Source organism: Salvelinus sp. IW2-2015, linkage group LG18 (assembly GCF_002910315.2).
Source record: "Salvelinus sp. IW2-2015 linkage group LG18, ASM291031v2, whole genome shotgun sequence".
NCBI classification, from domain to species: Eukaryota; Metazoa; Chordata; class Actinopteri; order Salmoniformes; family Salmonidae; genus Salvelinus; species Salvelinus sp. IW2-2015.
Genome location: NC_036858.1, coordinates 52,515,642 through 52,530,897, shown reverse-complemented (window position 1 = coordinate 52,530,897; position 15,256 = coordinate 52,515,642). Strand labels below are relative to the sequence as shown.

Below are 15,256 nucleotides of genomic sequence, written 5' to 3'. Positions count from 1 at the left end.
GAGAAGTAATTATTTTGTTAGTTAGAACTACCAATTATTTTAACAGGAAACGTACCAGTAACTTCCCATACTGATATTCTAAGTTGCCCAGCTTCTCAGAATAACTTAGTTTTTGCGCTTGGGTCATCTGAATCTGAGATAAATAGACATACCAWATGTTTTTATTAGTTGACATTTAAAAAACGTTGCAGCATTGAGGGGTTTGCACTCCAAACAAAACAACTGAATGTGATGCACAGAGATATTTCTAAGTTTGTCCAGACAGAAACTTGGCAGAATAGGCGGACTGTTGCTTGTACATACCTCACTAAGTTTGGCTTCTTTAAGGCTCATTTGAAATTCTTCGATGGCTCTGTGAACACTTCTGTGGTTCTCTAACTGTGTTTCCACACTTGGCAAATCGGCTCCCCAATCTCCGTGATCCAATTGCACCTTCAAAGGAAGAGAAACCAATTAGGAATTGGTCTCAAAATGTCTAAATCACAAATATCAAAATGTAGGTCCTCACCTGCATCTCCTCCACCCAGTTGATCAGGTCCTGCACAAAGTTCATGTTGACCTCCTCCTTGGTCATGTTGGGGTCTACTAGCGAGGACTTGCCAAGGGGCTTGCGGATCTGCATGTGTTTGTGGTGTTGGAGGGATCCCGGATCCATGCCCCCTCCTCCGCCCCCCATATAGGCCTGGATTGACCCGGGCTGCATGCCGCCAGGTGTCATTGCGGGGCTCAGGGCAGGGGTGAGGCCCGGGGTAAAGCTGGAGGTGAAGGTGGAACCGGGAGTTCCCAGGCCTCCAGGGGTGAGGGCTGGGGTGAGGCTGGAGTTGTGATTCGATGAAGAGAAGCCTGAGTTGAGACTCTGAGTGATGCCTGAGATCACCATCCTGGTCTGTTGGGTGGTCAGGGTGCGTCCTTGACTGTACACAGAGGAACACTCTGCCCTCAGCCCCAGCAGGTCGTCACGGAGCTTGGATACCCTGGATCATACACACAACACACGATGATATGTTTAGAAATAGTTGAATGATTTTTTTTATCAGTTTAATGAAGATTTCACAACAAATGTTATGTTTATTTATATGTGTTGCATGGCATTTAGAGAAAGCAGTGAGTTTGCACCTTTGAACAAGCCGATCGGAGCAGTAGAACTTCCCGTCCAGTAGAATCTGGATGTCAACCACCTGCTGTCTCAGGTGGTTCTCACATTCCAGAAGGTACCCAGAGACCTCTGCTTCGTTCTGGAACTGGACCCCAGACTCTAGTCTCTTAGCATCCTGAGAAAAAATGAAAATGTCCAAACAGTTGGTGATGTACTTTTCTATTACAAAGTTCAATAACAACAATGATGTAAAAAAAATAGACACAAAATTTGCCTCATCAAATAAACATCAGTAAAAGCAGGACCTGGAGAATTCTGTGCTTTTGTTGTGAATATGCTGTTCCAATTTTTATTTTATTTTTTATATTTAACCTTTATTTAACTAGGCCAGCCAGTTAAGAACAAATTCTTATGTACTTACAGACTGCAGGGCAGTTCGTGCTAACGCTAGTTTGTCCTCTCCAGTGACACAGTCCCGCTGGACTCTGGTTGCAATCTGCTGCAACATTTCAAGCCTAAAAGAAAAAATACAATAATTGACATTCATATTAAAGATGTCATTTTACAGAATAAACAACAAAGGTGTGGCACTACAATGGCATCAGTTCCATTTGAAAATCCCATCTGCAGAAAATACATCTACAAACAAACAAACAAGAAAAGCTTGGACAGCCCTGACTTCTAATAGTTAACATCACCTTGATCCATCCACAGAGTTGTTATTGAGAAACATTGGAAAGACGGCAGTGCTGGAGAGCAGCGGCTCTATGGCTGGTCCTGAGAGAGTGCTGTTGCTCACAGACGAGACAGTGCTGTATCCCATGTTGTATGCCATGTTGTTGTGCATGCTAGAAGACTATAGGACTATACTGAGCCACTCAGAGAATCACACTAGCTAGCTAATTTCGCTTCCATCTGAAATAGGAACTCCAGCACAGACATACACACACTCACAGGTCCAACTGACACAAAGTGTTTTCTTCTCCCCCTTTTATAGGCCCATCCTTGTACTCATGCAACGAGGTGAAGAGACAATAAAATAGAACCCACACCTTAAAGAACATGTTGCCCTAGGCCATAGAAGCTCATGGCATTATTTGTACAATTCATTACAGGTTCAGACAGTAACAGTCAGGGTTGGGTAGGTTACTTTCTAAATGTAATCCGTTACAGTTACTAGGTAACTTTCCAAAATTGTAATCAGTGACATAACTTTGGATAACTCAAACTCAGTAAGGTAATCTGATTACTTTCAGTTACTTTTAGATTACCTTCCCCTTAAGAGGCGTTAGAAGAAGACAAAAATGTATATTACAAATCAATGTTTACATAGCTGGTCATAAATGGATATTGCATTTGCTTTATGGGTTGGTTATGTAGGCTTCTTCTAACCCATTGCTTTATACAACTGATTCTCATTTGATTAGGCTATATCTTTACATTAAAAACAAAGTTTGTCAGATTTCCAGTCATTCCAATTAATTTAATACCCCTTGAGTAATAGATCTTGGTAATATAGATTAGCCAAATTGTTTTACCTGAGCATAACCCAAAAACTAAGGACTTATTAGCCAACTCTGTTGTTTATGATGTTGTTGTCATGGAGGAGTGATTGTACTCATTGCTTCAGGTCGAAAAATAAATGTTGCTCTCATGGAATGGCATGCTTTGAGCACTACCGAAAAGTGCTATTTGCATGTGAAAAATGTATGCCATGTTCTGCATGCTATAGGACTATTGTTTACGTTTTTGTAGGTGACACTTTGATATCTCGATAATTTACAGCTGTTTAAGTCTATCAAAAGTATGCCAATTTGAGCATGTGTCCGTGAGGCCTATGCAATTTTTTTTATCAACACAAATTTAATTGAGCAATAACATGGTCTTCTTAAATGAAACTATTTTTTGACAGTATGGAGCACAATGCCACGGAGGAGTTTAGAAGGGAGGAACTCCCTCAAACWTTTCTTCCATAGGCTGGGATCCACACTATGCAGCTGTTGCAAGAGTGAATTTTCACTGTCTGTCCACTGGTCGCAAAAACAATGATTGATAAGCAGCTTAAACTTCTTCAATTCAACCATTATTGGGTTAAAATACAAATAAATATTTGTGAACAGCCATCCATAACGACCACAATCCATAACGCGCAAATAGCTAAATGAGAGAGCAGCAGTGTGATTCACATCAATGCGCTATGTAGATAACAATAATAAGTGATATGTGTACCACCACTGCTGTTGTCCTTAGCTTTATTCAAGTTGGATCATCTTTGGATGCCGACAGCAGTCGCACCATTAGAAGACTTTGGCCTACAAAAGCCAATTCCTCATCTTTTCACGTTATCCATCAAACACATTTGGTGTTTCCTCATCGTGGTCTCTGACTTGTGGTCAGAGACCACCAAAAAATCTACCTGAGCTTTTTTTCAATGCTTATTTGAATGTCATTGAGAAAACAGAAAAGTGTCATAATAATCCTTTCTGAATTAAAAGTAATCCTATAAATATTAATTTAGTTTTTCAAATCTGTAATTTGATTACAATATTTTTGATTACAGTTACCGTTTTTTTTGCAATCAGTTACATTTATTACATTTTTAACCCTTATTTTACCAGGTAAATTGACTGAGAACACATTCTCATTTACAGCAAAGACCTGGGGAATAGTTACAGGGGAGAGGAGGGGGGATGAATGAGCCAATTGGAAGCTGGGGATGATTAGGTGGCCATGATGGTATGAGGGCCAGATTGGGAAATTTAGCCAGGACACCGGGGTTAACACCCCTACTCTTACAATAAGTGCCATGGGATCTTTTAGTGATCACAGAGAGTCAGGACACCCGTTTAACGTCCCATCTGAAAGACGGCACCCTACACAGGGCAATGTCCCCAAACACTGCCCTGGGGCATTGGGATATTTTTTTTAGACCAGAGGAAAGAGTGCCTCTTACTGGCCTTCCAACACCACTTCCAGCAGCATCTGGTCTCCCATCCAGGGCCCGACCAGGACCGACACTGCTTAGCTTGAGTGGCAAGCCAGCAGTGGGATGCAGGGTGGTATGCTAGTACAGTATGCTGCTGATTACATGTAATCAATTACTCCACAATCCTGGTAACAGTTTATGGTAACAGGGGTTGTGGCACATACTGTACAACTGGGCTTCTATTGGTTTGCAAAGCCAATAGTTATCTACATAATATCACACAACATTACCAGATATCAACAAGCCAGGTGATTTCCAACATAAATAGTACCTGCAGTCCAAAAACCATTCATGCGAGATGTCATGATAAGAGTACAATGTGCCTGTGACTGTGCCAGAATGTCAGCTTTTTAACAACCTGATGTTGACAAGAGATTATGGGAACACCCACCATCAGCGCTCTAAAGTACCTGAAAAATATCACTGAATGGCTTGAGCCGATACACTAGGCATGGAATCACAGCACAATTAATGCCTACAAACCTGACCTGAGACATAGAAAGTGACTTTTAGGAAAAAAATAGCTACCTCAGTTTGAAGAACTCAGAATTTAACCAAACCACAGACCACAGCATGTACAAGGGTAAAGACCATGTCATTTCATGAACCACAGAATAATCAAATTACTGCACATCCTTAAACAGAAGTTTAGACACAAACGTCTAATTATAAAAGAGCCCCTCTTTTATAATTAGACGTTTGTGTCTAAACTTCATGTAACACAAATAAGCAGTTCACCAGAGCACTCACCATTGACCCTGAAACCAATCACTAAATACAGTTTTTCATAGTCATTCTAATCAGGCAATTGGGTAAAATCTTCAATCTTAGTTAGCTCATGTACTTACATGACTTACATGGCTGTCATGTAAATACGGGATTAGAATTACAAATCATAGTAGTGTGTGGTGCACCAGCAGCATCAGAAGGATGACCCTTCATACCTGTCCACTTCAGGCCTCAGGCTCTTCTCCCTCTCCAGCATGGCCACGATCAGCTTGCCCCATTCCTTCTCCACATCATTGGGGTGAAACCCCTGAGGCAGCTGGATACGACCAAACTCCATCCACACCTGTCCCCCAACACATACACAGCAACATCTTAGTTAAGTTCATTGTAGTTTGCTGGTTTGGAAAGAGCTGTGTCGCGGTAGCATACCTCCAGCATTTTGTATAGATGCTTGATTTTGCTCTTCTCGGTTTCTTTCAGTGGGATTTCATTCTCTTTAAACTGCAAGTACTGTGTATAAAGTGCCTGTAAAAAAAAAACATTAGTTCAGTGCAAACATAGCCACATATCAGAGAAATATTGAATCAATAGAATCAATACATTTTGTCTCTGCTATCATATATGCATCTAATATCTGTGTATACTCACACTAGTCTGCTTTGAAATTACTGTACCACACAGAGCTCCTGTTGTATTAGCAGCTATGGACTATTTGAAATAAACAGAGCTGCTCTCTGACACCTGTCAATATAGCTCGCTTTAATATTTCATTTCATTAACATGACGCTACTTATGGGGCCATTTGAAGCCTCAGAGAGCTTGGGCTCCTAGCCTCAGGCTTTCAGGGCCAAGCTCTATAAACTGATATCCAGCTTACTGAAAACCAACCAGACAAACACTCCAGATATTGGAGGCTTATTGGAGGTTAATTCTTGATCAAATTAGGGATCTTTCTACCATTCAATATGGCAGAAAATGTGTTCATTCAAGCTGCATTTGATCTGTAATGACATTTCCTTTGTGCTTTACCTTTAGTTCCACTGGGTTGTTAGGGAACGCTCTGTCTGACATCAATCCCACGTTGTGTTTGATCCACTGGATCAGGTAATTCACCATGTTCTGGTACTCTACCCATTTGATATCAACATCCTGTTAAGAAAAAAAATATCAGTATTAATCAATACATTGGCTCATGTAGGGATATGTGCATTTTCTAAATGGACCAAGTTCTTGGGGTAGAGCGTATTTTGAGTCGTATTTCAAGTCGTTCAAGCAATACATCTATAGGGCAACTTGTCATAATATTTATTTGAACAGTTGGTGCTATACAAACTAAACTACAAAAACAAGTAGTTAAGACTCTTTGCTGTGGTTATTAGTGTACACACATTTCAGCATTCTTCCATCGCCTTTAAAAGAACATTTCTACAATTTTCTCAGAGGGCTTTCAGCAGCTAAATACTCCCTTTTAGCATCCTGCTCAGACTTACAGTATTTGCCTCAACAAAGCCAGATTGAAAAAAATGCCTTCCAATAGACATATGAGTGATGYAATGGAATGCATATTTGCATATAACATCTGTGCCCAATCCCAGCCAAGTATCAAGTTTCGAATCAAAGTTGAGATCCAAGTAAAGAATACAGTCAAGGAAGTATGCCAAAGGTAAGGCAAAAATACTTGTCACTGATGTGAATTCAAAGGATCTGTGTGAAATATACAGTTGAAGTCAGAAGTTTACATACACCTTAGCCAAATACATTTAAACTCACAATTCCTGACATTTAATCCAAGTAAAAAGTCCCTGTCTTAGGTCAGTTAGGATCACCACTTTATTTTAAGAATGTGAAATGTCAGAATAATAGTAGAGAGAATTATTTATTTCAGCTTTTATTTCTTTCATCACATTCCCAGTGGGTCAGAGGTTTACATCTGTCTCTTATACACATCTAGATGTGTATAAGAGACAGGCCTAAAGCTTCCCACAATAATTTAGGTGAATTTCGGCCCATTCCTCCTGACACTTTTTCAGTTCTGCCCACAAATTTTCTATAGGATTGAGGTCAGGGCTTTGTGATGGCCACACCAATACCGTGACTTTGTTGTCCTTAAGCCATATTGCCACAACTTTGGAAGTATGCTTGGGGTCATTGTCCATTTGGAAGACCCATTTGCGACCAAGCTTTAACTTCCTGACTGATGTCTTGAGATGTTGCTTCAATATATCCACAAATTTTTCCTTTCTCATGATGCCATCTATTTTGTGAAGTGCACAAGTCCCTCCTGCAGCAAAGCACCCCTACAACATGATGCTGCCACCCCCGTGCTTCACGGTTGGGATGGTGTTCTTCGGCTTGCAAGCCTCCCCCTTTTTCCTCCAAACATAACGATGGTCATTATGGCCAAACAGTTCTATTTTTGTTTCATCAGACCAGAGGACATTTCTCCAAAAAGTACGATCTTTGTCCCCATGTGCAGTTGCAAACCGTAGTTTGGCTTTTTTCTGGTGGTTTTGGAGCAGTGACTTCTTCCTTGCTGAGCGACCTTTCATGGTTATGTCGATATAGGACTCGTTTTACTGTGGATATAGATACTTTGTACCTGTTTCCTCCAGCATCTTCAAAAGTTCCTTTGCTGTTGTTCAAGGATTGATTTGCACTTTTCGCACCAAAGCACGTTCATCTCTAGGAGACAGAACGCGTCTCCTTCCTGAGCGGTATGACGGCTACGTGATCCCATGGTGTTTATACTTGCGTACTATTGTTTGTACAGATGAACGTGGTACCTTCAGGCATTTGGAAATTGCTTCCAAGGATGAACCAGACTTGTGGAGGTCTACAATTTATTTTCTGAGGTCTTGGCTGATTTCTTTTGATTTTCCCATGATATCAAGCAAAGAGGCCCTGAGTTTGAAGGTAGGCCTTGATACATCCACAGGTCCACCGCCAATTGACTCAAATTATGTCAATTAGCCTATCAGAAGCTTCTAAAGGTTATGACATCATTTTCTGGAGCTGTTTAAAGGCCCAGTCAACTTAGTGTATGTAAACTTCTGACCCACTGGAATTGTGATACAGTGAATTATAAGTGAAATAATCTGTCTGTAAACAATTGTTGGAAAAATCCCTTGTGTCATGCACAAAGTAGATGTCCTAACTGACTTGCCAAAACTATAGTTTGTTAAACATACATTTGTGGAGTAGTTGAAAAACAAGTTTTAATGACTCCAACCTAAGTGTATGTAAACTTCTGACTTCAACTGTACATGCAGTGATTGATTTAACATGGTGATAATCACATTCATAAAAACACATTTTACTGTGTTCGCTTTCAAGAGGAAAGTACACTGCAGTCAATGGCTTAAAAGGTATAAGTCAACCCATGCTGTTAATAGGAATATGCTGCTTTGTATTGAGGTGAACTTTGCTTTCATTATATATATWTTTTTTTTAATACAAAACAATTTTCTTAACTATAATTGCATAGGAGATTTAAGTGTGCTGTACAAGAATCTGTTCATCATGTACGTACATTTGCATTGATACCGTCAACACCATCAGGTACTTTAGGGAATACATCATACAGTGTGGAGACGTATGTGATGACCGACTTCTCATCAGGAGACTGCACATCCATGTCTGGTGAGAAAAGGTGAAATTAGATCAAATACACAACACGGTCATCATAAGGTACTGTACATGATACCAGAAAGTTTTTAAAATCAGACATGAATACTCTGGGCTATTTGAATCCTATTTATGCCATATGCTTGTTGTGTCGTTTTCATTTTGTAAAGCATCTAATAAAACAAATAGCAGCCAGTATAACTGTAGGATCTTAATTTGAGGCAGTTTGCTACAGCAGGAAAATAATCCTGCAGCAACCTGAAATGTCAAATATTATGTGAATTACAATTAAATGGGACGATTTTTAGAGGTTAATACATTTTTCATAAGGGAAAATAAACTCTGAAATTGGAAATGACACAGTTTAGAAGTCTTTTTAAAGCTTAAATACACTACAAGTTACACATTTCCTGCACTGCAGGAAAGTTCTCCTGCAGCATGGTGATCAAGTGAAGATCCTGCATCTGTAAGTAAAGCTGTGTATAGAAGTCATCTCCCCACTCGGGTAATAATGCATTGCATTTCTTCAAGCTGATTTACTCTAGCAAAGAGGTGTTAATGGCAAATGTTAACTTGCTGTGTCAAACAAACTGTTAGAGACGAGCATGTGGATAAACAGAACAACTCACCCTCGGGGTCCAGTAGTCTGGCCACCCCAAGCCGTTCAGCCACACCAAAGGCCTGTTCTAAGTTTGACCGGCTAGTCTGAGCCGACACTCTGCCCATATCCACCAGATCAGGTCTGCAAAGGAAGATAACATACTAATGGAGCTCATCTGTTTTATGAAATGTTAATATGTGATACTTTTGGATGTGGAAGAGCACAAATGTAGTATTTTGGCAAATAAACATTTAGGGTGGTTTGTTTTGTTATGTTTTAGGTTATTTCAGCTATTTCAGCACACACTATTCTTCTTGAAATATGTTGGTATTAGTAAGGAACTTCTCATTGAAGAAAACATATTTGTTTGTAGAAAAGTTTTAGTGTGAGGAAAAAATTGTTAGCAATGTTAAATGAGCCTCTAATATACTCCTGTAAATAGTAAGCTAACTACAGAGGAAATGCCTAGGGACACAGTGCAGTCCCGGACTTTCCAGAGAAATAAATATGCGTTTGCTCAAGAGCCAAAGACAGTCAGGCCAGCCAAAAAGAGGTCAATGGTTAAGTTAAACAATTCCACATGACCCACACATACGTCAATAACTTGTGTTGGGTTATGTGTCCATTGAACTTAAGAAGGCTAGGACTGCAAATAGTGATGTGACATTGACCATAACAAACAAAAGAGAGGCGGGAGAAAGGAGAAATACCTTTCCATCTACTGCAGTCTAGTTCATGTCATTTTAGGTCAGTCCAACAAGGTAGAATATACAGGGTCTGAAATCCGATACTGTCTAACTGAAAATGCAACCACTAAGTGCTGCCTTATTGGGTTGATGGGAAACAGAGAAGTCCAAGACTCAAAATGTGGTGGTGAATCACAGACGTGACTCAGCAAAAGACATAAAAGTAAACAAAGGAGGAAAATAGTTATGTTCTTATGAACTGTAAATTGTTGCTGTTATAAACTGGAAATATACTCATATGAGGTGATATTCCAGTTAAACCCTGATGAAAGACTAATTATATATATTTTTTAAATATATCCCTAAAAAAGCATTGTAAAGCAAACAATAAGGCCACTGTGCTGGAATTTAAATTAAATATAGGGATTGGTGATACAGGGGTCTCTTTTTCAGATACAGGTTCCGTATATCAAGTGGTACCTGTATTTATGAATGAGGGTGTTACCTGTATTTGTAAATGGTGTTATACATGTATTTGTGAATGATGGCATTGCCTGTATTTGTAAATGGTGTTACCTATATTTGTGAATGATAGCATTGAACAGCCTCCCATCCCTCCAGGAGGTGGTGAAGTTGTTACAGCGTACACCCACATAGCCCTCTGTCATCTGCTGGGACCACATCAGCAGCCGCTCCTTGGCTGTCATGTCCTCCGACTCCCCGCAAACATGGATCTCAGAGATCTGGAGAGGAACAACACAAACAAGTTATTATAAGGAACAACACAAACTAGTCATTACACCTACATTACCATCAAACACCTAAATTACCATCAAGCATATGGGTGAGACAGACTATATCGGGAACAATAAAGTATATCATACCTCATGGAAATACTTCAGATGTTAGGAACATATGTTTGAATTGGGAGCCAATCTAGAGTCACAGATAGAATAACTAATAACAACATAAATGTGCTACATTCATTATATTGTGTTGAATGAATACACACATGATAAATGTCTGCACCAAATTCATACAGCTACACCTCAGTAATTCCTTATTTGATTCATACTGAATCAGTGTCCCTATTGGACATCTCAAATTGGCAGCTGGATAATAAATAATCCATTCGTTGGCACAAGTTAAAGAGTAAGGGTACGATGATCTTAAACCAAACACATTCCCCTGACGTTTCAACACAGTCGACATCAGGAAGCAATTCCATGTATCTATGCTGGAGGAAAAACATGATCACCTCTGACCTTGACAACAGGAAGTGACCTTTGAGCCTCTTCCTGCTGTTGTCATGCTTCATGTTTCGCTAGGCAATGCTGACCTAGCTACACTTTAACAATCGTTGAGTAAGCAAAATGATGGTAGCACTTTATTTGGAAAGTCCCAAATATATGGTTTGTAGATGTTCAGTATACTGTATGTTCAACTAACTGTCAACAAAATTCCAACTATCTATTAACCTTAGCCCTAAATCTGTCCCAAACCGGTGAGCAAGCAAAAATGGACATTGAAATTGGGGTTGAAGGTGAGTAACACAACATATTGTAGCAGTCGTGTTCAGTAGATTTGGGGGCATACTAAAAAGATGATGCTATGTGCTGCCAGATGGACCACTAATTTGTGTAAAAATTGCTCAAATGACCCCAAGGTTGTTGCACTTTCCTATACTTGGAATTACGTCATGGAAAATAGTGGTCCTGCCGTGATAAGCTGCTTCCTTTGGTATTTTACCTTTAGAATCCGAAAGCTGGGATATCTAGTAGCAAAACACAGACACTGATATAAACTGTGTCTTAGAAGTAAGGAGTGGGAGAGTTATATGGACCTGGGCAATCAAAACATCAACATTTCAAGGAGAATCAAAGAGAACAAATAACCTTTCCAAATGCCAGCTGTTTATCACTGAGGTATACAACATTTTAAAGATCAAAAAACAGTTTAGAATCTGGTTTGACATAATGGGTAGAACCTTAGTAGCCAAGCTCGAGCAGAGGTGAGGCTCACAAGAAACACTGCTGAGTGAAATATCTTGTGAGGAGAATCATAGCAGTGAAACAAGCTAATTACCTACTCAGCGCTTTCTAATTATCTCTGTGTCCATGTGTTGTGGCTTTGTAGGCTGTATATTACAGCTCCACATCACAGCATGTGATGATGCCAGTTATGTTGTTGTTTGACTCAAAGGGAATCTTAGACTATGTCATAGTATAATTATAGTTGTCTTCTGAATGGTTTTAGAGAGCAAATGGCGGTTAGCAGTCTGCCAGTACAGCACACGGAAAGATTGTGCTGTGAAGTCCAATCACACATCAACACAAACACTGTCTCCATGCAACACCACTGCAATAGAACAACACTTCACAGAAGAATGAAAACATACGAAAGCAAAGATCATGTTTGCTATTTCAGAATAACAGTGCATCTGTATCATGTAAGAGGAACCAAACCAAGCCACCAGTTGTACAGTATTACAGAGTTACAGTAGCAAGCTACTGATACGGTAGCACATTACATTTTGGTCCACACATGTTGGCTGGCTATAAATAGCCTGCACTTAGTTTACCTCTTGTTGGGCGGATGTACACTTGGCAGATGCTTGGAGAGGCTCCAAATAATCTGGAGAGCAGGACCCTCCATCAGAACAGCTGTGAAACTTCCTCCTCCTCTTCCTGTGCACTTGAGTGCTCCATATGATTTTGGGGAGCCCTTCTAGGTTCCCAGATAGGTTGTGATCTCCGCCTCCTCTCAGGGTCCGGAGCATATGCTCCACGGCTCCGAATGTCACCGCCCGCCTCAGCTGCCTATGTAGCAGCTTCTTCTCCAGCAGACCATCCTTAGGAGTGATACTCTTGGAGGTCTTGGTGATGCCATGGAGCTTTTCCTCTCTGTCTGTCTGGTGTGCAGAAATCCATCCAGATCGCAATGCTAACTTCTTCCCAAGAGGAACTTTGGGGACCTCCCCAACATACACCCCTTTGCTGATACTTCCCAGCCTAGGTCTGGGTGTCTCCCCTTCTGGTGCCCCAGCCTGGCTCTCCCTGATGCTCCTGTCTGCTCCATGCTGGAGCTCTACCCTTCTGGGGATATCCTCCTCACTCTGGACACTTTCTCCTCCTCGGCTCCGGAGGGATTCCGGCCGCTGAAACTCCCCCGATTTCCTCTTCTTCTTCCTCTGGAAGTAGCGCCGGCCGCGGAGCTCTTTGGACTCAGGGCTGAGCGGAGCTTTGGTGGGATCCACATAGCATTCCTCCTTGGGGCCCCGCACACAGCCACACACATTGCCCATGACTGTCCTAAGTTCCCTTCCTATAAACAGCGTTAAGTTCCTAATTTCACACTGGGATTCCGTGAGTGAACTTAACTTGATCCAAAGCTCCGTTAGTCCACCAAGAGGCAGCCATAGTTTTCCTCCAAGGGGGCGGAGAGGAAGCTACGGCAGGCAGCCCGGCAGCAGACACAAACACCCCTCCCCTCCACACAGCGCTGGGTTAGCTGGAGAGAGAAAGTCTGTCTGTCTCCCAAAAGAAGCTAAAATTTCCCAGGCACTTCCTTCTGTCACTCCTTTCTTCTGTGACTGCTCTCCTCTCCTCTCAACTCTGCTCTGCTCTCAGGAATCGTCTCTCAGTCTCTGACCTTTGAAACATTTCCCTGGCCCGGCTAATCCAACAACACCATAAATGAACTGCAGGAGAGGCAGAGGCACAGCCACGTCCCACAAGTTTCTACTTCACAGCTCAAAGAAAGAGAAACAGTCCTAGTTCCTGTTTTGGTCTGTCCTCCTGTGATGTCCTCCTCATCTGAAGTGTAAACACGGGCACCTCCAGACCCCCTTCGGGTGTTAAGTTTCCCCAAATGTGCCTGTCTGTAACGAGGCTGCCGGTCTGAGGAGGGCGGAGGGAGCGAGGTGCGGCAGCGGGACAGGATCAGATGGCTGTCGGTTTTCTGCTCTGCCGGATGATGACCACTGATTACACCGTATGGGAAAACTTTGCTCAGAAAGTTGGCCTAACCTGATAGGCCGTACCAAGCGGAGAATCCCTGCCTATCATAGGGGCTTTAAAAATAACAGGGCAGCATGTGTCAACAAAAGCAGCCGATGCAAATCCTGCTAGGCTAACAAAGCACTTTGACTTTGCCTATCAATCAGACTGTATACAATCGCAAAGCCAGAGGTGGGGCTTGAGTCCAATGGTTTAAACAAACACTATTATCCAATCGGACCATTGCCATCCCATTTCAAATGGAGGCAAATACAGTATACACTTTTCACAGGAAGTGACTCATGTATATGACCTATGGAACATACATAATGATTCRATTATATGTCATTATATATGTGACATATGTAGCAAGTACGGTCCATGAAAGKCATATAAAGCTTGTGTTTTTTTAAATATTCAACAAAATGTTCCGAACAACCACAAGTGAGTTGACAAATTGAGCTAAACTGGCAAGGCCTCAGGATGAGTGTTGATTGAAATAGTATAAATCATTTCTTTGCATAGCCCAACTAAAAATAACTGTCCCACCAGGCTCTGGCTCTATTCTGACGGCAGTGACATTTCCCCTGAAGGTTACAGTCTGCTAGGCCCTGCCGTTTACATACTGTATACCTGGCTGGCTGCAGTACATACACAATACACAGTATACTTAGCACAAAAGCAAAACTACTTGATCAACCACAACACACGAGCAGCCTATTTTTACTTTCATATAAATCTACTTACTATGTAAATGTTCATATTCATTCATGTGGTGTTTCAATAATATCAGAGTTTTGAAAAACTGTAATTTGTCATTCATTGCAAACCAATGTGGAAAATGTAATTACAGTCTTTCAGCATCGAATAAAGTCTTAATATATAGGCCTATATTTTGCTGACTCATCTTAGCCTTTTTTGCAAAGTCATCATACTTTATCCTTTCATCCTTTTTATTCACCCATCTAACAGGATGTTAGTGCTTCCAGCAAATGGCTGTCTTTAATCTCTTGTTGGATCTTCAGATGACAAAGGGTAGAGAAGGGTGGAAGGATGGAAGGACGGAAGAGAGAGAGATGTGTTCATTACATTATGGCAGACTCCATCCTATCACATGTATTATGTCCCCTGGTGAAACAAGTCCAAAGCCTCCATAGATTGGTTTCTGTCAGTGAGATTTGTTTTCGTAACCCTTGGAGATCTTGACTGTCAGTCAGACGACACTGCAGAGACCAAAGAGCTACAGTATGGAGCATCGTCATGGCAAAGTATTCAGGTTTCACTGCAGTTATTCACATGAAAGGAAGACAATGCACCAGTCTTCTCAATGCCTTGTCCCAAGGGGGGTATGCAATATGCGTCCCATTGTAGGGAATACCACAGGGACTTCAATGTATTCAGTATGTAAACGCACCTGGGAGACGACTTTGTAAACCAATTGTCAACAAGAGGTAGTAGTCTGAAACACTGAATAACTTTAATCGCTACAGTTTATAGCTTCAGTTCCTATCAAACCATAGCAAGTGACGGATGAAT

General features: G+C 41.1%; 1 protein-coding gene across 27 annotated transcripts in view; it reads right to left on the bottom strand.

The window, feature by feature from the left end:
- Positions 1-15,256, bottom strand: part of LOC111977567 (dystonin) — a 198,098-nt gene that overhangs the window by 123,654 nt on the left and 59,188 nt on the right. For 8 of the 27 annotated variants that reach the window (XM_024007042.2, XM_070448595.1, XM_024007059.2 and 5 more), the window contains exons 1-12: positions 12,304-13,544; positions 10,299-10,465; positions 9,065-9,177; positions 8,341-8,447; positions 5,841-5,960; positions 5,241-5,336; positions 5,027-5,154; positions 1,518-1,611; positions 1,117-1,271; positions 509-974; positions 304-432; positions 56-133 (exon numbers count right to left, since the gene is read on the bottom strand). In XM_024007042.2, the coding sequence (XP_023862810.1) occupies positions 56-133; positions 304-432; positions 509-974; positions 1,117-1,271; positions 1,518-1,611; positions 5,027-5,154; positions 5,241-5,336; positions 5,841-5,960; positions 8,341-8,447; positions 9,065-9,177; positions 10,299-10,465; positions 12,304-13,026 (2,376 nt within the window). In that variant the 5' untranslated portion in view covers positions 13,027-13,544. Of the gene's footprint in view, positions 1-55; positions 134-303; positions 433-508; positions 975-1,116; positions 1,272-1,517; positions 1,612-1,794; positions 2,042-5,026; positions 5,155-5,240; positions 5,337-5,840; positions 5,961-8,340; positions 8,448-9,064; positions 9,178-10,298; positions 10,466-12,303; positions 13,546-15,256 lie in introns of those variants that run through there. The other 19 variants (XM_024007046.2, XM_024007049.2, XM_024007047.2 and 16 more) reach the window with 5 other exon arrangements.